The sequence below is a fragment of the Oncorhynchus mykiss genome, chromosome 2, assembly GCF_057628025.1.
Source record: "Oncorhynchus mykiss isolate SJ-2025 chromosome 2, ASM5762802v1, whole genome shotgun sequence".
NCBI classification, from domain to species: domain Eukaryota; kingdom Metazoa; phylum Chordata; class Actinopteri; order Salmoniformes; family Salmonidae; genus Oncorhynchus; species Oncorhynchus mykiss.
Window position 1 is genome coordinate 36,146,796 of NC_143023.1, and position 27,913 is coordinate 36,174,708.

At 42.4% G+C, this 27,913-nt stretch overlaps 1 protein-coding gene across 1 annotated transcript; it reads left to right on the forward strand.

Moving 5' to 3' along the window:
- The first annotated feature begins 303 nt into the window (after nucleotides 1-303).
- LOC110534928 (myomesin-3) lies at nucleotides 304-26,767 on the forward strand. Its single transcript, XM_090215065.1, is given in 28 exon segments — nucleotides 304-472; nucleotides 1,023-1,076; nucleotides 3,002-3,012; nucleotides 5,334-5,423; nucleotides 5,715-5,956; nucleotides 6,259-6,380; nucleotides 7,416-7,483; nucleotides 7,486-7,605; nucleotides 14,295-14,421; nucleotides 15,312-15,513; nucleotides 15,620-15,733; nucleotides 15,924-16,073; nucleotides 16,393-16,499; nucleotides 16,582-16,626; nucleotides 16,890-16,921; nucleotides 16,924-17,042; nucleotides 17,984-18,123; nucleotides 18,470-18,529; nucleotides 19,370-19,437; nucleotides 19,609-19,716; nucleotides 20,301-20,386; nucleotides 21,968-22,008; nucleotides 24,059-24,168; nucleotides 25,099-25,258; nucleotides 25,539-25,598; nucleotides 25,770-25,784; nucleotides 25,901-25,956; nucleotides 26,294-26,767. Coding segments are annotated over 28 exon segments (3,027 nt in total). The 3' UTR covers nucleotides 26,645-26,767.
- Nucleotides 26,768-27,913: the final 1,146 nt, after the last annotated feature.

The window sequence follows — 27,913 nt, forward strand, 5'->3', positions numbered from 1 at the left end:
AAATGATTGTCCTTTGTTGCCTGAAATGTGTTTTTCTTTTATGCAATCAAAAATGTTTACAAATGTATTTTATAATGACAAAATTATATTTCATGGAGAAATAACAAAATTGGGGAATGTTGCGCTAAAAACAATTTTGGAAGACATAAAGTTGTGATTTTTTTTTTGTTTTAAGTCTGATCTTATCCTTTTCCTTCTCACATGGTCTCTTTCTCTCTCGCCCTCACTCTCCCTCGCTCTCTTCCACTCTCTCTCTACCTATTCCCAGGTGTGACATTGGTAGTGGGCAGTGGGTGAGTTGCAATGACACCAGTCAGAAGGCATGCTTGTCACTACCCTTTGAGGGGTCTGAGTGACAGCGCCATCTACCAGTTCAGGGTGTGTGCCGTCAACCAGGCAGGTGTGGGGCGCCCCTCTAAGGCCACCGAGCCTGTCATCACCACCGACCCTTTAGAACACACTAGAACTATGGGTAATCTGCACACTCAGATTTACACACCGAACACACTCTGGGTAGAGGTCATTACATAGAGAGAGACATAACATAGGCTAAATAGAACACATAGAGTATATATATTGTGTGTGTGTGTGTGTGTGTGTGTGTGTGTGTGTGTGTGTGTGTGTGTGTGTGTGTGTGTGTGTGTCAGTGTGTATGTGCTAAGTTCATGCACGAGAACATACAGTATGTATGTGTGTGAGTACGTGCGTTAATGTGTGCACTGTGTTTGGGGGCTATGAGAGAGAAAGTGTAGCGGAGAGGACAGATAGGTGCTCTGGTCAGATGCTGTGGGTCATTAGGCGCAGATGAAGTACGGCCAGAAGGTTGGCTTGCCTCTGACTGTTTCCCCCATCTCTCTCTCTCTCTCTCTCTCTCTCTCTCTCTCTCTCTCTCTCTCTACCTTTCTCTCTGCTGAGCCCTGGCATGCTGGCATTGGATGGACGGCTTCTTCCATGTCATCTAGTCATTGTGCTATCATGCGTTTCCTTCCTTTATTTCTCTCTCTCTTTTTCTTCTCAATCAGTTATCAAGGTGGACAGAGGTAGAGAGATCACCATCACCAAAGATCAGCTGGAAAGTGAGAAACCACATATATTATCATTGTAGTACTATTAATAACCGTGTTTGTAGCTATGGCCACTACAGCCTTTTCAATGGTATCCACCAGCTACTTACCCTAGACCGAATACTTACGATACAGTACCACTGCATATTTCTGCTTTCCCCTTGGTACTCTTTTGTCATTTGAATGCACATGTTCTGCATTTCTACACAGTTTGACATGATGTATCATTCCTCTCTTGAGGGGATTGTATTTAATTTTTTGGGTGGGAGGTTATATGGAGGGGTAATTTGAAAACACAGTATATGTGGAAATGGAAAGTGATTTTTAGTTTTTGTTTTGGTAAAACCGTTTTTTGGGGGAGGAACAGTTAACTGTAACACTTTTGCCATGGGGCAGAAAGAACCTGTGGCAGTTTAAAATTGTAACATATGTCAACTTCATATTCATAATCTCCAGCACCAACATCAACATGTGTGAAAATGGCGTGTTTCTGTGTTTTGTCGTAAAAAAAGATAGAGAAAGATAAGTGTTTTCAATGACATCATCAACCAATTAGCAGACAGGCAATGCCTACTAACAACTGGTCAAAATCAGGCAATGCACACACTGTTGTCATTGGAAACACTTTCACTATCTTCACTATCTTTTTTTACTACAAAACCCATCCGTGGCAATGTCGCCTATGATATTTAATATAACAGCGTCATGTTCCTTCATATCTTCCATCATGTTAATAGCTTTGTGAAAGCAATGTATTTTGTTCCATTAGGTGGACTATTCTCTATAGTGTCCTAGTAAATGCACATTATAGCCCAGGGTAGTCAGAGTGCTTCTCTCTGAATAGGGATCATAACATGCCCCTGGTGTAGCTCAAAGAGGGAGGAGGAGGCAAAGACCATGGAAACACCAGGGAATGGTGTACTATTATGATGAGAAATAAAGTACTACCTCAACCTCATAGACTGCCATACTCTCTTTTCGAGGCACCCTGGTACAGCTTTAGGTTTCAATGAATCAATAACTGTGTGTGTGTGTGTGTGTGTGTGTGTGTGTGTGTGTGTGTGTGTGTGTGTGTGTGTGTGTGTGTGTGTGTGTTTCTCATTATAATATTATATGTCCATGCCTGTGAGGTGAGTGACAACTACGCCGTGCTTAGCTGGACTGAGCCGGAGCCCAGAGGCAAGGAGCAACTTACCTTCTATGTGGAGGGGGTGAGTTAAGGCCTGTGCTCCTACTCATACGCACAATACAGAGACACAGGCACACACACACACACACACACACACACACACACACACACACACACACACACACACACACACACACACAGACCACCTGAACACTAATTAAAACGCAGGTCCAATTAACCCTCAACCCGGCCATCTCAGTGCGTGAAGTGTCAGCCCGCAGCTTCCCATTGACCTGTTTTACTGTTCTGTAGACTAACTTTAGACTCAGGGCCAAATTAATGAAGAGCTCTGACCACTATGCTAATTAAATATTAAAGGGGAGGGGGAAAACACTTATATGGCTGCCGGTGTCAGTTTAGGTGGGCATCGGTGCACTCATTAAAAACTGAGAGACCTTGAAGTTGCTCTCTCGTGGCGTGCGTTTTGGCATCGCTAGTTAATTTGCTTTTTCATGAACTACCAACAAACGTTCCCGTGATGTGCAAGAAATGTTTCCAAGAGACAATTCCTTTAATGTCAAATAGAACATACCCGGAACGTGGTGACCATGTTCTCAGAATTTAAGATATTAAGAGTACAAAACATTTCCATGACATAGACTGACCAGGTGAATCAATGTGAAACCTATGATCCCTTATTGATGTCACCTGTTAAATCCACTTCAATCAGTGTAGATGAAGGGGATGAGACAGGTTCAAGAATGATTTTTAAGCCTTGAGACAATGATTGTGTATGTGTGACTTTCAGAGGCTGAATGGGTAAGACAAAATATTTTAGTGCCTTTGAAAGGGGTATGGTTGTAGGTGCCAGGCACACTGGTTTGAGTGTGTCAAGAACTGCAACCCTGCTGTGTTTTTCACACTCAACAGTTTCCTATGTGTATTTAGAATGGTCCACCACCCAAAGGACATCCAGCCAACTTGACACAACTGTGGTAAGCATTGGAGTCAACATGGGCCACCATCCCTGTGGAAGGCTTTTGACACCTTGTAGAGTTCATGCTCTGACAAATTGAGTCTGTTCTGAGGGCACAGTGGGGGTGGAACTCATTATTCGGAAGGTGTTCCTAATGTTTTGTACACTCGGTGTATGTTCTAGACACATTTCATTGGAACGTTGCAAGAACAAAATATTTCCGTATCCAGTTTTCTGTGGATCAGGAGAATATTCCATCAAAGTTCCACCAAGCACACACAGAACATGGTCGCCATCTTCTCAGAACACAAGATGTGAATGTTCCAGACAAGTTAAATGAGAACGTTGCAAGAACATACATGAGCCCCCCCCTCAAAAAAAAAGAAAGAAAAAAAAGAATTACACATCACTTATTGATGCCAAGCCAATCAAGGCCCTGATTGGTGAACCGCTGATGGTAAGTTTATAGCTCTTTGTCTGTTGCCAAGGTTAGGGATACTCACACACAGGTGCTTTTAACATAGTGTTTTCAACTTACACACATCATTACATTGTGCATGTTCATTTATACAGTGATTATTATTCAACTTGTCCTAATCTGGGATTGTGACCTCACAACCACTTAGGTCATCGTACTTCTATCTTCCCGATGCGCCACCACGTCTGTGTCAGGTGTCAGTTAATCGGATTATTCTCTTATCATTGATTTGATTGACTTATTTCAGCAATTTAAAGGCTTTCTGTGTAGTTGTCTAATATTGGTGGGTTATATTAACCTGTTTTAATGATAGCCCTGAATCACTGTGATCAATAAAATCTTTTTTTGAGGGTACTTTTAACAGAGGTGAGATTTACTTCAAAGTGTATTCACTGAACCAGTTGTTTCAGATCTACACAAGTGCCTAGGGAGGGGTGATGGTTAGGGTTCTGGCCTCTGCAAGAACACATGCTGTAAAGGTATCGAAACGTTGATGGAATATTCTCCTAACCCTCGAAAACGGGACGCATTTAATGTTCTTGCAATGTCCCATAAAACACGTCTCGGACATTAATGTTGTATAATCTGAGAACGTTGTAACCACATTCTTGCTAAGTTATGTTTGACATTAAGGGAATGTTCTCCCAACTTTAACACCAAAACGTACATAAAATAATTCTCACAATGTTTTAGATAACATAGATAGAATGATTCCCTAACTAACGGAAAACTGGACACGAACATTAGGGGAACATTATGCGTAACATTACAAAAACGTTCTCTCTCCCTATAATTGTTAGCTGGGTCAAAGCTCTGTCTCTAGGCTTTGGGGTGATTAAAAGTATAACTCTTGGTTTTATAGGTTCACGGTTGTGAATTAGCCACAGTTTTGTTCTGGTTTACTTTTAACGTTGAGGTTTTATAGTACATGTTGTGGGTGTGTTCATACATGGCAAACTATACAGGACACAAGTGTTCCTATTTTGATGAATGTCTTACAATGAGTTTGTCAAAGTTCTGGTTTATCAAAATGGCCGCCCAGGAAAATAAAACGTTCCCTAAAGAATTAAAGTGCTGGGAGGGATCATTAATTTGACATCTTCCCCAAAGTGCCCCAGTTCTTCAATATCAACCAGGACTCTGCATTCTAGATGCCCAACAGCTTGCAGTTCCAATAATGAGAAGAAAAGTGGCAAACTGCCACAGGAAATTTATTTTTATTGGACTTTTATAAGTAACTCTGTAATAAAACTGTCCAATCCATCAAAAGCATCTGAAATTATCAAGATCTCCCGCTTCTGTTCCACCCAGGAATATTCAAATATCCTCGGCTCACCCTTGGGCATGCGCTTTATAATTGCTGATCTCCTTTTAAACACTGGGTTTTATTCAAATGTACATTTTTTTTAATTACTAAAAGATATGGGAGCCAAGTTAATGGAGCAGAAGAAAAGATACACAACAGTGAAAAACAATTTGATTAATAGAATTGAGTGATTCACTGTCTGTCTGTCTGTCTGTCTGTCTGTCTGTCTGTCTGTCTGTCTGTCTGTCTGTCTGTCTGTCTGTCTGTCTGTCTGTCTGTCTGTCTGTCTGTCTGTCTACTTCTCTTTCCATCTACCTCTCTGTCTCTTTCTGCCTGCCTGCCTTTCTCTCTCTCTGTTCGTACTTCCTTCTGTCCATCAGTCCATTGCAGGGAAAAACAGTTGGCAGCTGGCCAGCATGGACATCACAGTGTGCTACTGCTTCCGGGTGCGCTCCGCCAACGAGTATGGCGTGAGCGAATCCTCAGAGCCGAGCCTGCCAATCTCACTGGGACAACCCCAAGGGGAGGGACAAACGTATTCTTTATTTAATGTTATACTAGTTCCATTGATATGGATTTGTGTATACTGTTAGAAATATTAAAAAACTGTTCTAGAGTTATTCTACACAGGGACAATGGATCTTCAATTATCCTTTTTCATCTAGGGTGGTTCTTCCTTCAGGACCTTCTCTTTGGAAGTTTTTAAAAACAGTCCTACCTTGAACCATACAGGGTTCTCCTACAGGGATGGCTTTAGATAGAATGATTTTATTGTCTTAAGAGTGTGCCAATCAGCTGAGCTCCGTGTTTTCTGTGTTATCCTGTTAGCTGCTCCTGCTCCAGCCACCTCCGTCTTTGCCATCCGAGACACAGATTCTGCTGTCCTGCTTCAGTGGCAGGAGCCCGTGGAGAAATAGGGCATTCTGGGATACTACCTGTACTACAGCGAGGCTGGGAAGCAAGAGTGGAGGACGATCAACAACAAGCCAACCACCCACACCAAGTACAGTACTGAACCCATTTAAATGAACTGAGATCCTCTTTTTGGAATGCTGTTTCTATTGTGTGTTGGATAAATATTGTTGTTTATTCTCTTGCCACCAATTCTACAACAGAACATGATGGGCCAGTTTCCAGGACACAGATTAAGCCTAGTCCTGCTCCATTGACATTTCCAGTTAAATTGTTTTTTAGTCCATAGAACCATCCCAATGTAGAAAGCAATGCTTAGGCATAAGGACTATATGAATAGTACAATTTGTCATGGCAACACCTAGGCCTAAATTTCTTGTTTTTTCCTCTCAGGTTTACAGTCCATGGTCTGAAGTCGAAGAAGGAGTGTGTGTTCAGAGTTGAGTCTGTGGGGCGAGCTGGGAACAGTATCTACTCCAACGAGTCTCCCCCTATCTTGGTGAAAGCAGCTCTCGGTGAGTACCAGACAAAAAACGGCGGACTGACAATGGTGGACATGCTCCTGGGACATGTTCATTAGGGCAAACTGAAATAATGAAGAAATAATTAAACAAATAAAACTAGTGTTTCTTATTGAACAAGTTCAGATACAGTAGTTGCTCCCTTTTTTCCCTGTCCGTTTTCCTCCATTTGGTGCCTGATGAATACGACCCTGCTGTCATATCAAACAGTTACACCTGTCAGGGACTCGGGGAAACGTGTTGATAGTTGTGAATGCTTTCGTGGTGATCTCTTATTCACACTTTCACTGGCTAATCAGACGGGATAAGGAGGTGTAATGCAAAATATGAAGTGATCATGTAAATAAGTTGGGGTCCATTTTCTTTTTCAGTCAGTCTTTGTTAGTAGCCAAGGCTTGTTACTCTGTTTTCTCCTTTCTCTTCATCAATCTATTCCTGACCTCAATTCACCATTAGTTCATAAATGCCTCATGAACCCATTACGTGATGACAGCTATTAGATCTAATGGGTAGGCTCCTGCTTTTTGTGTTTTGTGTTTGTCCACAAACACAGTGAAATAAATAGACGTGTGATGAGGTAGGCACCTGATGAATAACTACTGACCCCGCTCACTGCTGTCTTACCCTATAATAGCATGTCTGATAATAGTAATAATAATAATAATAAAAATAATAATATGCACTCTGCAGACTGCTACATTGTAATGACCGTTCATTTTAGCTGCCACTCACAGTGGTGCCAGATTCTGAAGCTGGTCTCGGATCAGTTGGTGATATGGCTGAAATCCAATACTTTGTGTCTGGAACCCTGTGTGGCCTTAAATTAACTGACCTGATACACGGAAGTGGCCAGAATAGAATAGAATGGAATGGAATAGAGAATAATAGAAGCTGATTAGCTATTTATTCAAAACACTATCCATCTAAACTATCTATCTTAATGTAATACTTTTTTGTTTGTCTCTGGGCAGGCTGAGGAAAAGTCTAGTATGCCAAAACTTTCTTTTCGAATACATCTCCCCTTCCCAGTCACCCCATCCCCTTCCTCTGCCATCGCCCTGCTGCTCTGCACTGGCTCTGAGATGATTCTCACCTGGATTCTCACCCTGCTAACAATGGAGGAGACCCTGTACGAGGCTACTACCTGGATCAGAAGGACAAAGAGCTGGACTCCTGGAGAAATGTCAACACCAAGCCTGCCAAGGAGAGGCAGCACAAGGTGAGGAAGGTTCTGGTACCCAGGTGTCACTGCCGTTAGAATGTTGGGTCACACTTCACATGACAAAGACCCTCTACCAGAGTAATGTTAAGTAAGGGATAAATGCTGATGCTCTGTGTATTATCTTGTAAATAATTGACCATGTGTTCATTAGTTCCAAGATAATGTACAGAGTGGAGGCATTTATCCTGCTTGTACCAAAGTTGCCAAAGAAAATAATACTGAAGCACATTTTCACCGGTAGAAATGACATGTTTTAATTGATATTTACATTTTGATAATTAAATTCATACTTTTTCATCCTCCCACCAAACCTAGTCATTAGTTCAGTCGGTTAGGAAGCCAACATAGCAAGCGGAAGATAAACATCTGAGCAGAGTCCCCGCATCTGGTTTTCAGAACATCTGGTTGTTAAGGACACACTGTTCATTACAGTAGAGGAGATCGCATTGCATATCAAACACTAGGCTAGAAGCTACTGTGGCTAAATCATTTGTGGCTAGCAAATCTGCCATTATGACAAACAAATTCAACAATACCAGTTGCTGAAAACAGTTGGTCAAACTACAAACATGTGGAAGGATTTGACAGCATAGCTTCAATTGCGTCATGAAGAACCGGATGAATTCATGTTCATCATTCACCACATTAGGTCATCAGATGCCGCAAAAAAAAAGGATTTGCAAAAACAAATGAATGCTATCTAGCTAGCTAAGTTTTCCCTCATTGGACCTGCGTTTACAATGTATCCTATTTCGGTTTGAATCAATAAGATGGCACCGACGGAGATGGCAGCATTGCGACTAGCACTTAGACAACAATGCAGAATTTAGTTTTTTTATGTACTTTTACATGATTAGCTCAGGAAATGTTTTGTGTCATTAAATACAGCCAGGAATAACTATTGGAGCGGCGGTAACTCACCAGAACTACCAGCATTACAACCAGGAATATGACTGGAGCAGATCCTTTGTTCACTCTCCCCAGAGCAATTTAACTTATTCCAGTGGCTGACTCAAAAGGGCGGAGGAGAGATATTCGAGGCGGCCTGCTGGTTCGACCTAGGAGACGCGCACACCACCCACCGCTTCCCAGTATATTACTCGCTAATGTTCAGTCTTTGGATAACAAAGTTGATGTGCATAGACCAAGGATTTCTTTCCAGAGAGACATCGGGGCCTATAACACTTTATTCCACATGGCTCTCTCTGACGTAGTCTGTAAATCCAGCAGGATTCTCAGTACATCGCACAGACAGGAATAAATATCTCCCCGGGAAGCAGAAGGGCGGAGGGGTGTGTTTCATGATTAATGACTCATGGTGTAATTCTTGGAAAATTCAGGAACTCAAGTCCTTTTGTTCTTCCGACCTTGAATACCTCATAATTAAATGGCGACCATATTATCTCCCAAGATAAATCTTCTCCGTCCTCGCCACGACCGTTTACATCCCACCTCAAGCCGAAACCTTGACGGCCCTCAAAGAACTTCACTGGACTTTATGCAAACTGGAAACCACATGTCCTGAGGCTGCATTTATTGTAGTTGGTGATTTTAACAAAGCAAATCTAATGACTAGGCTGCAGAAGTTCTATCAACATATTGACTATACTACTCGCGCTGCTAAGACTCTCGACCAATGCTATTCAAACTTCCGGAATGCTTACAAGGCCCTCCCCTGCCCTCCTTTCGGCAAATCTGACCACGAAACTCAGACAGGAAGTGCCCGTGCTTTGTACTATTCATCGCTGGTCTGACCAATCGGAATCCATGCTTCGGGATTGTTTTGATCACGTGGACTGGGATATGTTCCGGGTAGCTTGCGAAAATAATCTAGACACATACACGGATACGGTGACTGAGTTTATAGGGAAGTGTATAGGATATGTAGCACCCACTGTGACTATTAAAACCTACCTTAACCAGAAACCGTGGATAGATGGTAGCATTCGCGCGAAACTGAAGGCTCGAACCATTGCATTTAACCATGACAAAGTGACTGGTAATATGGCCGAATATTAATAATGTAGTTATTCACTCCGCAAGGCAATCAAAGTAGCTAAACACTAGTATAGCGATAAAGTGGAGTTGCAATTCAACAGCTCAGACACGCAATGGCAGGGACTACAGACTACAAAAGGAAAAACAGTCACGGCTAAACCCGTTCTTTGCACGCTTTGAGGATAACACAGTGCCACTGACGCGGCCAGCTACCAAGGACTGTGGGCTCTCCTTCACCGTGGCTAACATGAGTTGAACATTTAAATGTGTTAACCCTCGCAAGGCTGCCGGCCTTGACGGCATCCCTATCCACTTCCTCAGAGCGTGCTTAGACCAGCTGGCTGGTGTGTTTAAGGGCATTTTCCATCTATCCCTATCCTAGTCTGCTGTCCCCACATCCTTCAAGATGGCCACCATTGTTCCTGTACCCAAGAAGGCAAAGGTAACTGAACTTAATGACTATCACCCCGTAGCACTCACATCTGTCATCCATGAAGCGCTTTGAGAGACTAGTCAAGGATCATATCACCTCTACCTTACCTGCCACCCTAGACCCACTTCAATTTGCTTACCGCCCCAATAGATCCACAGACGATGCAATCGCCATCACTCTGCATGCTGCCCCATCCCATCTGGACAAGAGGAATACGTTTGTGAGAATGCTGTTTATTGACTATAGCTCATTATTCAACACCATAGTGCCCTCCAAGCTCATCCTTAAGCTTGAGGCCCTGGTCTGCACCCCGCCCTATGCAACTGGGTCCATGACTTCCTGACGGGCAGCCCCCAGATGGTGAAGGTAGGAAATATCACTTTCACTCAATGTCAACAAAACAAAGGAGATTATCGTGGGCTTCAGGAAACAGCAGAGGGTGCACCCCCCCTATCCACATTGATGGGACTGCAGTGGAGAAGGTGGAAAGCTTCAAGTTCCTTGGCGTATACATCACGGACAAACTGAAATGGACCACCCACACAGACAGTGTGGTGAAGGCGGCGCAACAGCTTCTTCAACCTCAGGAGGCTGAAGAAATTTGGCTTGTCACCTAAAACCCTCACAAACCTTTACATATGCACAATTGAAAGTATCCTTTCGGGCTGTATCATCGCCTGGTATGGCAACTGCACTCCCCGCAACCGCAAGGCTCTCCAGAGGGTGGTGCGGTCTGCCCAACGTATTACCGGGGGCAAACCACCCGCCCTCAAGGACACCTACAGCAACCGATGTCAACAGGAAGGCCAAAGAGATAATCAAGGACATCAACCACCCGAGCCACTGCCTGTTCACCCTGTTATCATGCAGAAGGTCAGTACAGGTGCATCAAAGCTGGGACCGAGAGATTGAAAAATATCTTCTATTTCAAGGCCATCAGACTGTTAAACATACATCACTAGCACATTAGAGGCTGCTGCCTATAGGCATAGACTAGAAATCACTGGCCACTTTAATAATGTCACTTTAATAATGTTTACATATCTTGCATTACTCATCTCATATGTATATACTGTATTCTATACTATCCTGCAATATCTTAGTCACTTAATGTTTACATATCTGGCATTACTCATCTCATATGTATATACTGTTTTCTAAGCTATTCTACGGTAGCTCATTCACTTAATAATGTTAACTTGCATTACTCGACTCATATGTATATACTGTATTCTATACTATTTTACTGTATCTTAGACCGTTCCGCTCTGACATCGCTCCATACGTATGTAGTCTTAATTCATTCCTACTTAGATTTGTGTGTATTGGGTATATGTTGTGTAATTTGTTAGATATTACTTGTTAGATATTACTGCACAGTCAGAGCTAGAAACACAAGCATTTCGCTACACCCGCAATAACATCTGCTAATCACGTGTTTGTGACCAATAAAAAATATACATATTTTACCTTTATTTAACTAGTCAAGTCAGTTAAGAACACATTCTTATTTTCAATGACAGCCTGGGAACAGTGGCTTAACTGCTTTGTTCAGGGGCAGAACAACAGCTTTTTACCTTGTCAGCTCGGGGTTTCAATCTTGCAACCTTTCGGTTACTAGTCCAACGCTCTTACCACTAGGCTACCTGCCGTGATTTGATTTTGCTTTGGCTTTCTGTAACTTTGAAGCAAGTAAGTTCTGCATGGTGCAGTAGTTTAGAAAGTTAAAAGGTGCCTATTGTTGGAACTACTTCAGAGGTGACCTATATATTTTCCAACTGTCCCGTGTATTTATATGTAATGCCCTCTCTAGAATGGCTTCCTAGCCAATTATTCAACAATGCCGTGGAATAACTCAAATGTAATAACCAACAGGGGTGCAACTTTCACTGGGGAAGGGGGGAACCCCCCACATTCTGAAATTGCATTTTTGTCCGTCCCCCCCAGTTTTACCATTGGAATGTGATACTAAGCGAAGCTTTAGGACCATGTGGACGCCTCGGAACGGTCGGGTAGGCTGTTTGGAGTGTTTATCTGACAGATTTTTTTTTTTAAATCCAGATAATTATGTTCCCCTCACTTCTAAAACTAAAGTTGCGCCTCTGATAACCAATAATAATTCTGTATGTAATAAATCTGTAAAAAACATTTATCCCTGGAATACACTCCATTAGAACTAACTGTCTTTGTATCCATGTAGAAAACAGAATTAGTGGTGGTCAGAGAGCTGAACATCAGGCTCTGGTGGAAGTATACTGGAGGAAAAAACACATTCCCTCGACTACCTTAGCTGTGTCACTAGGCAACGAGTAGTGGTGTCCATGGAGACTAATGGAAAGTTAAAATTGTCACCTGTCTCTTTTTGCAACTGTGACCTGTAATTTTATGACGCGCAAAAGAGTTATATTGTTGTTTTTAGACTCAACAGAACAAAGCAATTGAAAGTCTGCCACACTGCAAAATAGTTTAGAAGTGTGGAGCAAACCGTACTTTTCCACTGCCTAGGGTCTTGTTCAGGAGGAGGACGAAAGCAAACTGAAACAGGGATGTAATGTCCAATAAGAAACGCTTGTTTTCGTTTTCCATTGCAAAACATATTGCTACGATGTGCCCTAATGTCCAAGGTATTTATCATATAAAGCCATTGATCTGCTTGCAGGCATTTATAAAACACAGAGGTCACACGCAGTGCCCTCTGTTTGGCTAAACCAGCCCCTACAACTGCCCAGTCTCCTCCAATAATAGTTCCTCCCATCTTTGAGTTTGCTTTTTGCTCTTATTTTTACGAGCTGCTCACTTGCTGCCTCCATGTAAATGAGATTAATTAGAATATTGATCCAACGGAGGATTCATGCTCGGGGCACTTTGGTCTTCCTGCTTGTGTAAGCCAATGTAAATGACTTTACCCCCTGAATCCTTTCCATCCACCACCACCAGTTTAGCAGTCAGGCAGGCATGCCACCTATCCAGCCTCATTAGAAGAATGTCTGAGATGTGAACCCTTAGGATTTTTTGTTATCTCGCTTAGTTTGGAATTCCACCTCCATCTCCATGGCAGTGCCTTTACTTCCACTGATTCAGAATCAGGTGAACTGGTGCCATCTAGTGGCGATATGTCAAATTGATATACACTTTGGGACAAATGCCCCATCTCTCCTGCCCCCGCTATAATTCACTGCAGAGCTCCAAGCGGCACTGTTTAGATATTGATTTGATAAAGAGGCTTTTGTTGTACCTAAGTATGGATGGCCTAGTGACCAATCTATACATTTAGGAGGCATAGTCTTTCGATGGTGTGATTCCCATCACACTTAGATAAGCCCCTCAGGTTTGTCTATTGATAGCCATTGTCCCTTGGCTCAGCCCCCCTAAAGCAGAAAGACTTCATAGGCGATAAGGACTTTAAAGTCTAAGTGGCTGTGAAAAAAAGTGGTTGAGATCAATGATCTGAATCCCCTTCCTAAAGCCAGCCTCTATGGGGCTTTTCCAAACTGCACTGGCAGAATTTATGCTTGGCTTTACAGTATGTGGCTTGGTTAGGATTAGCCAAGTTTTTTTCAACTGCACAACGTCCATCACATCAATGGAGTTGATTGGAGACGAGAGTTTGCGGACTGTATCTCTGACTACGTCAAGTCGCTGTCAGTCGATACTTCTAAACACGTAGATATGTCAAACCTTACCGTGTACCTATGTTTGCCCTCTGTAGCTGTGTGCCTTTCTTCATTTGCTGAAATCCATCATTTTTAATAGAACGTTAATCAAATTCAACCATCAAATGCAAAATGTTTCTTTGTCTCGACTGACAGCGTCTGCATGTAGCCAGAGGTACACTCCTTCCACAGTCGTCGTTAACCCAACTCCCCCGCCATGTCCATATGTGTGGAGTTGAAGAAACCCGGCTAAATCAGGACGTGAGAACACAACCTCAGATTTCAAATCAATCTCTGCGAATATAAGGAGTGCCCGAGGTTATCCAGATACTGTGTTGAACTCTCCTTACAAGGTATCTTTTTTGTTTTGTCCACAGTTTGTCCATGTAAGAATTGACATACTGAAACTCGGGGCTAGCTGACCCTTGTTTTCTCAATAACCTGGGTATTGTTCCTTAGGCACCAAACAGAAGAACTTGACCCATAAGAAACACTGTTGTAAAAATGTTTTGAAATGTTTTTCTACAGTATGCCCTAATGAACACAACCCTGGTTTTAATTTGGACAGTAACTGTATTCATTTTGTATTGTCTTATTTACAGGTCTGTAACCTGGATTGGGGGCATTACTATCAGTTCTGTGTTTTTGCTGCCAACGTGGTTGGTGTTGGTAAACCCTCTGAGCCAAGTGAGGCTTTCCTGTGTTAGGAGTGGACCATGCCTGAGCCAGGTGAGGATGATGCAATCATCATGAAAACACACACACTTACTCATGCACACACATACACACGGACGCACGCACACACATGGTCACTGTACACACACGCAAAGGGTTCGCACCCACGTGCACGTTTACTCTCTAAAACACACACTCTCTCTTTCTCTCTCCCTCTACCCACCCTGTCATTCGGTAATGGAGCAGTTCAGTGCACAGCCGTGGCCAGCTGTGTTGGCCCCATGGTCTTTCTCATAAAATGGCTGCCTGTTGTGATATTCATATTGGAAATGGAGAGAGCCACACACCATTTATCCCGCACAGCCCATTAATCCAGCTGAATCCATCCTGATCTCCCCCGTATCTTAAATAATTTAAATGCGACTGAAAATCGTTAAGCAAATGAACTACCGTGCACTGGCACTAAAAAACGAAGGGGTAGATTAAGCAAAATCACTTTACTTGCTTTTTAAATTGTATTATTATTATTTGTTTGTTTCTTTATGATGGCCTGCTCTGTCACAGACAACTTGGCTGTTTATGGGTGAGTATATGAGACGGGAAAAGGACGAATAACAATATTCTCCCTGTTTTAGCCTGGTTTTAAATCATTTCAAATACGTTATCTGTGCCTGAATAAGCATGCATGTTGCAATGTAACCAATAGAAAATCCCCAAAAAGTGCAGACCCTGCCCACCTGGCACTCCAGTCAGGATGAACCAAACACTGATTTCAAATAGTACTTGAACCCAGGTTTGGTTGGTATATTTCTAACACAGTAGACACTTATCAATCCATGTACTGTATAGAATGAAACACTGTATGGGTTGACACAGATAAACAAATGTGTGTTTTTCCCTCATATTTCTCTCTTTGTGTTATGCTAACCCCACTCATCTCCCAGGTTGCCCTTGTGTCCTGGAATTCAGGGAGGTGAGGGTTAACTCTCTAGTCCTCCTGTGGGCAGTGCCTCTCTACGAAGGACAGCAAGGACCAATCACAGGGTACCTGGTGGAGCTGAGCGAGGGAGACCAATCACAGAGCTGGACTGCTGTGAATGAAGAGCCAATTGCAGACACGGTTTTGAAGGTTGGTGAGATATACCTGTTTTATGTAATAAGGATATAGATGCATTAAAATAGAGGTCATATGTTTTTGTTTTTTATAAAATTATCAAATAGATTTTGGTGTGTTTGTGTTCCCAGGTGTCAGGTCTCTATGCTGGTCAGACTATCGTCTCAGAGTATGTGTCTTCAACAAGGCTAGAATGGGCATCCCTTCTCTGCCCTCTGAGCTTATCAGAGCCCAGAGCCCAGACCCAACCAGGTGAGTCATTGTATGGATTTAGTTAGCCTGGTTCAAGGTCTGTTTGTGTTTGGAGTAACAATGACCATAGAAGTTGGCAAAAGAGCACAAACAGGTCTGGGATAAGGCTTGATTTTAGCCATACAGGTCCCTGATGAACAATATCACCAGAATGACTTATGATTCATGTTCTTTCTCCATCAGACACCAGAGACATAGAGATTGGTGTGGACAATGATGGCTTCGTCTTCCTAGCCTTTGAGGCCACTGAAATTACGGAGAAGAGCATGTTTATCTGGAGCAAAAGCTACAAAGAGGCTATTGAAGCTGGGAGAGCCAGGGTACTGTGGGAGAACAATAGGTACTGCAATTTTGTGTGTGTGTGTGTGTGTGTGTGTGTGTGTGTGTGTGTGTGTGTGTGTGTGTGTGTGTGTGTGTGTGTGTCTGTTACAGAGAGAGAAAAATAATGACCTGTAGATTTGTGAGAGGACATTTAACCCATGAAAGACTTTAATGTTAAGAGGTCAGCAAAGGGTCGGACTCAGTGGAGATTCTTCCTCACCTCACACTACGATGCAAAATGTCCTCCCTTTTCACTGAGCACTATGGTCCCATTCAGGCCAACTGAGTCCCCTGGTCTGTCCTTTAAGCCTACTGTCCTTCCTTCTGTCCATGCCCAGGCCCATCCTCACCTTCACAAACGCCACTAAAGAGAACCTGGGCCTGTACACAGTGGAGATGAGTGACAACCCAGACATCTCTTCCAGTTTCACCTTCACTGGGGAAGGCACTTTATACTCAAAGCTAAAGACGACTTGCACAAAAGATTGCTGCTCCCTGTAATTCCCTCTCTCTTTCTTTTCCCATAGATCTGGAGAGACTGACCGAGCTCGGCTGGCACATCTGCCACCCATGTAAGACGTAGTCACTGTAATAATACAAGTCTCTATCGAGCTAAAACAATTGATAGTACTCCTTTTCAAATCGAAACGGGCATTATAATACATTGTTCAACATCACAATTTCAACAACCTATTCCCTCAGATGTTTTCTTGGGTAAGTCCTATTTTTTGATTCCTGTCATTGCGCCCTTCCTAGATTATTTTAGTTTGCTGAAGCTTGGAGGCCAACCTGAATGCATAACCTATTCCCTATTCATTGTTCCCTCCCCCTACAGTGATAGCCTTGCGCTCCAAGTGGCAGGTGGAGGTGTCAGAGTGTCAGAGAAAGGGAACGTAGGTCTCTGGATGCAGACTGAGAGCCTGAGCAATGCTGCAGAGCTCCACCTCATTCTCAGCGACAGAGAGATCTCTAGTGCTGCAGTAAAGGAGCACTTCAAAACACTGGCTATATGTTCTAATCTCAGAACCCAGAACTAAATATTGTGTGTACTAGTCTGTCAGGAGAGTGTGTATGTCTCAAATGAATACTAAAACTAGCTTGGGTGTCAGAATGTTCCTGCTTTAGTCAATGGTGCAGTAATGTATGAATAGGAAGATGATGACAAGTTGGCTGAAACAGAAACAGACTGGTCCAAGTTATAGCTTGTCTCCCAGAGGTGTGTATAACGCATAAGCTACTGCATTTTGCATACACACATTTATTTTTGAATATATGCAGATGATTGTGTTTCCGAATCCATTTCCAGTGAAATTCTCCATAAAATAATGAAATGTAGATGTGCCACAAAATAGCTAAATGTTTTATATTTTCTCATTCAAGTTTGCATTAGTAAGAGGTATTGGCTGTATAGAAAGAGAAAGTAATCACAAAACAATCACAATCCAAAAATGTTACCCTCGCCATCATATTTGCAATTTCATTTAAACACAAATCACCTTCATAAAGATTTTCACCAGAATGTACGTAGCAATATGATAGCAATGTTCATTTGTTATGAAATCAACCTAAAAAATAACCACAGGCTGGAAGATTACTGTAGGCAGAGGTTGTTGCAACAGATGTGGATTTTCCATGGGGTTAAACTAATATTACCCAACATGCATGTTTTTGGACTCAGTGTCTTGCATGTGGTTACTCGGTATGGAATAGCATGATTACATCCATGCACGTGTGTATACGTGTACGTCAACACTGCTAAGTGCTAAGGGTTTATTACTAAATGACTACAGATAAGGATTTTGTGAATAAACCAATCCCCATTTCCCCCATTTTAGAACCCTTGCCAAGTCACACTGTGAGGTATGCAGCCTGTGTGTGTGTACATACATGTGCTTGTGTGTGTCCTCTCTCTCTCTCTCTCTCGGCCAGTAAGATTAACTTTGACAAGGCCAGTGGGCTGATAGAGATCCTGTTTGACCAGCTGTCTAAGGAGGACGAGGGCTCCTACACAGCTCGGCTCTGCGACGGCCACGCCAAGAACCAGTTCGCCCTGGTGCTCGTGGACGAGAGTGAGTCCATCTGGTCACCCCAAATCACTGCCGGGATGTTCATACTACCGAACAGAGCTGAGCTAAACCAAGCCGTGATGAGCTGGCCTATTTTCGCATCCTCCGTAGCTGCTGGAAGTGGTGAGCCAGCACAGTTTGCTTCAGATCGGCACAGTAGTGTGAAAAGGGCAGCTTACTATTGCTGTGAACTCTACAGAGCAGTAAGTGTTTGGCTTGCCTTGATATATAGCTTTGTTCCAATCAATTTGGCTATTATATTCAATGTTACTGTCTTATTATTGGTAGTTAATATATATATCCTCAGTGTGCTAGTAGGGAAGTAACCCTGTGGTTGTGTCTTTGGCAGAGTTTCGTCAGACACTGGCTCAGTCCAGAGCCAACAGAATGGACTACAAGAGAAAGTCAGGTGAGTGTTCCCCTATTGGCCCCTGGTTCACCTCTAACCTCTAACATTTTTTACTTGGCTTTCCCACAATTCAAATTCAGTAGGGAGATGACTAGCCTAGGCTACGTAATGTGATTACGTAGAGACTTCTTCACCAGCTGACCACCACTACCAAGACCAGTGTCAAAATCAGTTACTTACCCCACCCACCCTCCCCATAACCTCTATGTACAAATAAGAGAGCAGGTCTGGAATCAGTGTGGCAGGATAGGATGATTACACAGAAGGATCGCCATGCTTTTACTTGATGGTGTTTTTGGGGGTCCGGAAAAATAATGAGGAGGTAACTTGATTTAACGCCGATCGCTTTTATTAGAATGTCTACAGTGCAAACAGTGAAACAATGAATAAATCATGCCGCGAGAGGTACCGGATCAGGGTAAATAGGTGCCGGAACAAACAAAGTCATATCTGAAAAGGTGCCGGATCCTCTCAGAGAGTTTCTCCCATCGAGCTGACCAAAGTCCATGTAGGATGTGTTTTCATCTACTGCCAACAGTAGATAAATATCTAATTTCTGTGTAAAATACTCCTGCCAAATAGGTTCCAAATGTGCTGAAACAGATTCAATATGCCTCAATGCCCTAGTTTCCTATCTATCATCAACCGTTAGTCCCTTTCCTTAGCTTTGTGGCTAGTGGCAAAAACATACCTATCTACAGTTTATGGAGTGCAAACAGTGTTGAACATATAGTGTTGACACACCAGAATATAGAGAGTTTCATTGATTGAGTGCCAGCAAAGATGGCCGCTGTATCTCTGGTCCAGTGTGCGCAGTTAATCATCGCTCTGTTTTTCAAGGACCCTATTTTTTGGAGTTGTTGTCATGGACCGTGACAGAGGACTGTGAGTTTATAACCAAATGCAAGGTAATTTGTAGATTATTTATAATTTATAGATTAATTTCTCCAATATCTTGTTATCTTCGTTATGGAATAATCACATGGATTCTGGATTCTGATATGCATGTGTGTTGTTATGAATGTATTCAGTGCATAGTGTTACTGTATCATTAGAATCCTCTGTCATTCTAGGTCCAGGTGACCAACGTAAGCAAGGATACGACTCTGAAGTGGTTCAAGGACGGCGTGGAGACTCCAGCTGTGTATGACCAGCAGACTGGAGTCCGCACCATGACTGTGCAACAGGTACACATACCACATCCAGTCCTCATAGGGCTGATTTCCTGAATCCAGATTAAACATAATCCTGGACTTAAACACACTTTCAACGGAGAGTCTCTATTGTGAATGATTTTAATCCAGGGCTAGGCTGAATCTGGGTCCAGGGAACTGGCCCAAAATGTCACATATCACTTGTGCTCAACCCCACTATTTAGCGCCACCGTGGAGATTTGACCTGGCGACCTTCCGGCTACAGATCCGCCGCTCTAACTTAGCTACCTACCACCTCATATTTACAGTATTGTAATGAATATGTCAAGTAATGTTCAGTAGTACTGGATGTACATTAATGGGATGGTGGCAGATGAGGGGATAGGGTTAAGCTCAGGAGAACACACACACACACACACACACACAGAGAGAGAGAGAATCTGTGTCAGAGTGTCTCTACGGTATGAGTATTTATAGATCATTGCATAATTACCCATTCTTATTTTCAATGACGGCCTAGGAACAGTGGGTTAACTGCCTTGTTCAGGAGACATGAACCAGACATGCCTGCGTGTGTGTCATAATGATTGACTTGTTTTCTCTCTGGTGAATCTCAGGTGACTAAGGAGGAGGCAGGCCACTACAAAGCTGTGGCGTCTGATGGTGGAGGACAGGATGTGAGCACACTGGAGTTGCTACATGAGACATCATGGCACTGTCATGGACAACCACAGACATGGGCCCATGTTCGTAAAGTACTCAGTTTTGCTTCATAGATCCTAATGAATATGATGACTTGGACTGGGGGGACCTGATCCTAGATCAGCACTCCTACTCTGAAGTGCTTTATCAATACGGTCCCCGGTCTAGCAGAAATATCGGTGAAATGTTACAGTATGTGGTCTCTCAAGTTACATTGTTATGAGGCAAAGTGCATTTGTTTGCAGTATTTGTTTGTGCAGTATTTGTTTGTGCAGTATTTGTTTGTGCAGTATTTGTTTGTGCAGTATTTGTTTGTGCAGTATTTGTTTGCAGTATTTGTTTGTGCAGTATTTGTTTGTGCAGTATTTGTTTGTGCAGTATTTGTTTGTGCAGTATTTGTTTGTGCAGTATTTGTTTGTGCAGTATTTGTTTGTGCAGTATTTGTTTGTGCAGTATTTGTTTGTGCAGTATTTGTTTGTGCAGTATTTGTTTGTGCAGTATTTGTTTGTGCAGTATTTGTTTGTGCAGTATTTGTTTGTTTTAGTATTGTTTTATGTCTCATGATGATTCAGAAGGTGCAGAAACTGAGACGGCACATGATGTAATATTATCATCCATGTATTATTTTTATTTATTTTATTTCACCTTCATTTCACTAGGCAAGTCATTTAAGAACAAATTCTTACTTACAATGACGGCCTACCAAAAGGCAAAAGGCCTCCTGCGGGGACGGGTGCCTGGGATTTAAAAATATAAAAAAATGTATACAATATAAATGTAGGACAAAACATACATCACAACAAGAGAGACACAACACTACATAAAGAGAGACCTAAGACAACAACATAACAAGGCAGCAGCATATGACAGCACAGCATGGTAGCAACACAACATGACAACAACATGGTAGCAACACAACATGGTAGCAGCACAACATGGTAGCAGCACAAAAACATGGTACAAACATTATTGTGCAAAGTCAACGGCACAAAGGTCAAGAAGGTAGAGACAACAATACATCATACAAAGCAGCCACAACTGTCAGTAAGAGTGTCCATGATTGAGTCTTTGAATGAAGATGCATAGAGGTTAATGATGATCATAAACAGGGTGGTTTGAGCCCTGAATGCTGATTGGCTGAAAGCTGTAGAATATCAGACCATTTATCAGGGGTATGACAAAAAATGACTTCTTACTGTTCTGATTACATTGGTAACCAGTTTATAATAGCAATAAGGCACCTTGGGTGTTTGTGTTATATGCCCAATATACCACTGCTAATGGCTGTATCCAGGCGTTCATAGAATGTCCTATATGGACTTTGGTCAGTCGGATGGGAGACACTCTTGTTGACTCTTGTTGGCCCTGGCAGGAACACTGTGGACCAATCACAGCGCTTAGGGACCCAGCCCAGAGGTCAGAGGTGAACCAGGGGCCAGTAGGGGAACACTCACAACGTGTTGCATCATGCATAAGAACAGCCCTTAGCTGTGGTATATTTGCCATGTACCACACCTCCTCAGACCTTATGGCTTAAGTAGAGCCCACTGTCTGGAGACATAATTCTTCTGTCTTTATTTACAGAGTATGACAAGCTCCTCCAACTCCTGAGCAAACAGTGGGGTAAGTTCAGCATAGATTTCCTGATACTATTACGCTGGGTTTCTGTTCAGCACTTTGTGACATCAGCCGATGTAAGAAGGGCTTTATGAATAAATGTGATTGATTCCAATGAATATCATGTGAATATGTACAATGCCTTGCGAAAGTATTCGGCCCCCTTGAACTTTGCAACCTTTTGCCACATTTCAGGCTTCAAACATAAAGATATAAAACTGTATTTTTTTGTGAAGAATCAACAACAAGTGGGACACAATCGTGAAGTGGAACGACATTTATTGGATATTTCAAACTTTTTTAACAAATCAAAAACTGAAAAATTGGGCGTGCAAAATTATTCAGCCCCCTTAAGTTAATACTTTGTAGCGCCACCTTTTGCTGCGATTACAGCTGTAAGTCGCTTGGGGTATGTCTCTATCAGTTTTGCACATCGAGAGACTGAAATTTTTTCCCATTCCTCCTTGCAAAACAGCTCGAGCTCAGTGAGGTTGGATGGAGAGCATTTGTGAACAGCAGTTTTCAGTTCTTTCCACAGATTCTCGATTGGATTCAGGTCTGGACTTTGACTTGGCCATTCTAACACCTGGATATGTTTATTTTTGAACCATTCCATTGTAGATTTTGCTTTATGTTTTGGATCATTGTCTTGTTGGAAGACAAATCTCCGTCCCAGTCTCAGGTCTTTTGCAGACTCCATCAGGTTTTCTTCCAGAATGGTCCTGTATTTGGCTCCATCCATCTTCCCATCAATTTTAACCATCTTCCCTGTCCCTGCTGAAGAAAAGCAGGCCCAAACCATGATGCTGCCACCACCATGTTTGACAGTGGGGATGGTGTGTTCAGCTGTGTTGCTTTTACGCCAAACATAACGTTTTGCATTGTTGCCAAAAAGTTCAATTTTGGTTTCATCTGACCAGAGCACCTTCTTCCACATGTTTGGTGTGTCTCCCAGGTGGCTTGTGGCAAACTTTAAACAACACTTTTTATGGATATCTTTAAGAAATGGCTTTCTTCTTGCCACTCTTCCATAAAGGCCAGATTTGTGCAATATACGACTGATTGTTGTCCTATGGACAGAGTCTCCCACCTCAGCTGTAGATCTCTGCAGTTCATCCAGAGTGATCATGGGCCTCTTGGCTGCATCTCTGATCAGTCTTCTCCTTGTATGAGCTGAAAGTTTAGAGGGACGGCCAGGTCTTGGTAGATTTGCAGTGGTCTGATACTCCTTCCATTTCAATATTATCGCTTGCACAGTGCTCCTTGGGATGTTTAAAGCTTGGGAAATCTGTTTGTATCCAAATCCGGCTTTAAACTTCTTCACAACAGTATCTCAGACCTGCCTGGTGTGTTCCTTGTTCTTCATGATGCTCTCTGCGCTTTTAACGGACCTCTGAGACTATCACAGTGCAGGTGCATTTATACGGAGACTTGATTACACACAGGTGGATTGTATTTATCATCATTAGTCATTTAGGTCAACATTGGATCATTCAGAGATCCTCACTGAACTTCTGGAGAGAGTTTGCTGCACTGAAAGTAAAGGGGCTGAATAATTTTGCACGCCCAATTTTTAAGTTTTTGATTTGTTAAAAAAGTTTGAAATATCCAATAAATGTCGTTCCACTTCATGATTGTGTCCCACTTGTTGTTGATTCTTCACAAAAAAATACAGTTTTATATCTTTATGTTTGAAGCCTGAAATGTGGCAAAAGGTCGCAAAGTTCAAGGGGGCCGAATACTTTCGCAAGGCACTGTATGTCTATGGGTGCCGCCTACCGTCGACGGGGGTCTTTCCGGGCAGGATGACGATGATGAGCTGCAGTCCAGTACTGAAACATGAGTGACTTCTCAAGTATTCTATGGACAGTTTTTGGATGGGAACAACTTAAGATGAAGTCATATCCTGACTACAGGTTAGAATCAAATACAAATGTATTGGACCTAGACTACAGTGTAGACAGCATGCCCTGTCAGCTGTCAATATCCCAACAAGACATTCTGTCACAGAGTATCATCTCTCTGAGTTTGACTTGTTCCTCTCTCTGTGGCACAGCGCTGTCTACAGGCCCAGTGAGGATTCAATGCACTGCTATGGGCTTCAAGCTCTACTGCTCTCTCAAGTACTATATCAGCTACATGAAGACCAGCTGGCAATTCAATTGAGTTCCCTTGCCTGGCCTGGTCTCTGTACTCTGCCCTGCCACATGGGCTGTGCTCCAGGCCCACTGGTTCTACTTTGTATACATTATACAGTCAGCCTTTGCTATAAGGAATAGTTGCCCCTAGGTGCTGATTTTTAGTCAGTTTAGCATTTTCCCCACTAATTGTTAAGGCTAGGATTGGGGGAGGGGCAGTTTACCCTAAATCTGCACCTAAGGGACACTTCACACCAGAGCATGGTACAGGGAACAGGGACCCGGATTTTTATCGCCACCTGCTGGCAGCTTTTATGGTTAGCACCAACCACCAACCCTGGTTCTACAGAGTTACGGCGCAGGCAGGCTTTTGTTCTAGTCCAGCATTAACACACCTGATTTAACTAATAGACTAATCATTAAGACTTTGATTAATTTAATCAGTTGTTGGTGCCTGTCTGGAGAGCCTGCACATCCTGTACCTCTCTATTACGAGAGCTGGTGACAACCCAACACAGAAAAACCACATGAATTTTACACGTGAACACAGGTGGTGCTCCAAAAACACGTTTTCATGTGATCACATGTGATCTTATATGAAGTTAATGTGATAATATGTTACACAATATGTGATAACATGAAACTACACGTGAAAATGTGAAATTTCATGTGAAATCATGTGATTTTTCTGTAAGGGCACTGCTGTCGCAGCATGGATTGTTGTCCAATTTAAACTCAGTTGCTTTAGCATTTTTGTTTTTCTTCACATCGCCCCACAGCTTGCTTAGTGAGACAGTGTGTGAAAAAAAGAACAAACAAAACTTAAAACTGAACAAGTAAAGCCCTCAGACATAAATAGTCATGGCCTTGGAAGTATCTTTTGTTGGATTTTTACAAAAAATATATTATATTCTATTGAATCATATTATCATATTCTATTTCATTGTGTACCAGGGAGAGTAGGATTAACCAGTTGGAGAGGTGTAAGCCTGGCAGCAGTATGCAGAAGCTGTGAGTCGAGGTCTTTGCGCCCACGGAGAACGATAAGGGGAAGTACACTCTGGAGATGTTTGATGGTCAAGAAAAGCACACCCGCTCACTAGACCTATCTGGACAAGGTTAGTCTGACCAGTCTGATTCACTCAAAAAGCACTATTGTCTCAAAGCAGTTAAGCGAAATAGGCTTCATACAGGGATTTTACTGCTGCAGATTCATGTCAATGTCTTCACCACTAGAATGTAAACCTCAGAATTGGACTATTATTACTCAATTATCATTTAATTTGTCTGCAATCTTGATCTACATTCATATCTTCCAAGACAGGCAGTTGGTGAATATTACATTCATCCGAAATACATTTCAGTAATCTATATCTAAATATCGCTCTCTTTAAAAAGCCTTTGCTGATGCTCTGTTGGAATACCAGAGGTTGAAGTAAGTGCAGTACCATATTGATGGTGAGCGCCCAGCATGGCGCGCAGTGGTAAACACTAACACAAACAATTGCAGGTACTATTTTCTATCACTATTCTCACATGGACAAACAGAAAACTGTTCTATATTCAATATTAATGAGTTGACATATAGTATGGTGATAGATCTGAAACCATTTGCAAATCGTTGCTGAGCGGTTGCTGAGAAAAGTGAGTAGCATACTCTTTCATTGTTTCTTAATTGTTTCATTTTCTGTACACTGGAATGATTGAATGAGCTTCCTATGGATGATTCAAGGGAGTAAATGTCCTTCTCGTTGCTTTAGATCGGGCCAGGGTGACCAAGGAGCTACCAGATGTGGTGGCTATCATGGAGAATAAAGTAGGCTAACTACTAAATAATACTGTCCTATTACGTGGTTACCATGTTCACTAGCACTTCATTATCCTTTTACGTCCGATTTTTGTAATTGTACTGTTAGACCAACGAGTAGAAGTGCTGATCTAGGATCAGTTTAGCCTTTTAGATCATAATGAATACAATTAAATGGACAGGGGGAACTGATCATAGATCAGCAACTTCTCCAATACGTTTTTTCTTTTTTTCTTTAAATAGCCTTACCTGCCCAAGTCAACAGTGACAAGTGGTATTTTGTCATTGTTCATATTTACATTGACTGTTGTGAATCATGTCATCTCTATTTCCCTCTCCTCCCCAGTCTCTGTGCTTGACCTGCTTCGCTGACGGTGACCCTGCCTCAGAGATGTTCTGGCTGAAGAACGACAAAGGTATCGTCTCAGGGGGCCAGTTCAACATCGCCAACGAGAACAAGTGCAGCACTATGACCCTCAACAGCGTGACTAGCGAGGAATCAGGCAACTACAGCATCTTTGTGCGCAACCAGTACGGCACTCAGACGGTGAGCGTGTACAAGCATGGCGAGAAGCCCCCGCGCACGATGCAGTGGAGATGTAAGGAAGGAAGGAGTGTTGGTTTTGTTGCACTAAGAAACGATTACAACTGGGTACAGACGTCAATTCAATGTAATTTCCACGCTGGTTTCACATGACATGAAAACAACGTTGATTCAACCAGTATGTGCCCAGTGGGTTGTGTTTGTGTGGTTGAGCCAGTTTGTTTTCATGGGGTTAAATTGGAGTTAATGGGGAGTGAAATGCTAGAAGCGGTTCATTTGTGGCATTGGGATGTAAGCAATGACTAAGAAGTTACTTGTGCTAGAAGGAATGCGGTCAATTAGGACAATGTGAGGTCCAGTCAAACCTGCAACAACCTGTTTTCTTGTGTCATTAAACTACCAATAAATATCCCAAGAGTGTCAGCTACAATTGTATGATGTCACCCCTTTCTTTCTGGAGCAATTTAATAATAGGACATGTGAGCAGGGGCTAGAAAGCTCGGAGGTAGGATTCATTGGCCAAGGCGAGCACGTTAAATGTTCATTTCATGTCTTGATAGCAGCAGACTTGATGCCAATTGCAATTAACTCCCATGTTGTATTTCACTAGAGGTGTCATGTTAGTCATGTACACGGAGCAGATTTACATAGGTGCACGACACATCCAGTGCGTTTTTCTATATCAACCTAATTTATGCTCTGACCTCCCTGTATTAAGGCTGTAATCTCACTCAGAGTCGGCACCTGCAGCTCAAGTCGGTCTATTAGCCTGTTAGCTTTCCACATACAGCGTTTGTCATATCATGTGTCTCTGCAATCGCTTTGAAAAAAGCTGCTAATAAATTAATTTGATCTTAGTGGCTTGACACCATTTCATTCACCTCAACATGCTTCTGATGTCATTGTGTGCACTGTTTGAGATGTCTGCAAGAGGGATTCGTAATTCAATGATTATTAGAAGCATCTCATAAAAGTGCGGGAAAGTATTATGCAAGCAAAGAGTAGCTACAACATGTCTTCTGAACTGATAGAAGAGCTCTTGTCCAAGGTGTCATTCACCCATTGCCTGGCTAAACAGTGGAGTAGATTTGAACACTGTTTTTAGGAAGATTCCACAGGACATCAGACCTGGGTTCGAATACTATTCAAACAGTTTCAGAGTTTGTTTTAGCCTGCCCGGAGAGCCATGCGGCCTGGTTTGCACTTTTGCGCTGATTTTATTGGTTCCATTGTGCTAGGCAAGCTCGATAAAGCCCAGCTAAAGTATTCAAAATGATTTCATATAGCAATTTAAACACAGGTCTGTATTTAGGACAGTATTAAAATAAGTGCTCAGAAACAAACTTGAGATCTATCTGCGTGTCAGAAGTTTCAGAAGCCAATCTATTGGGATGAGTAAAACCCATGCATATGTAATTTTAT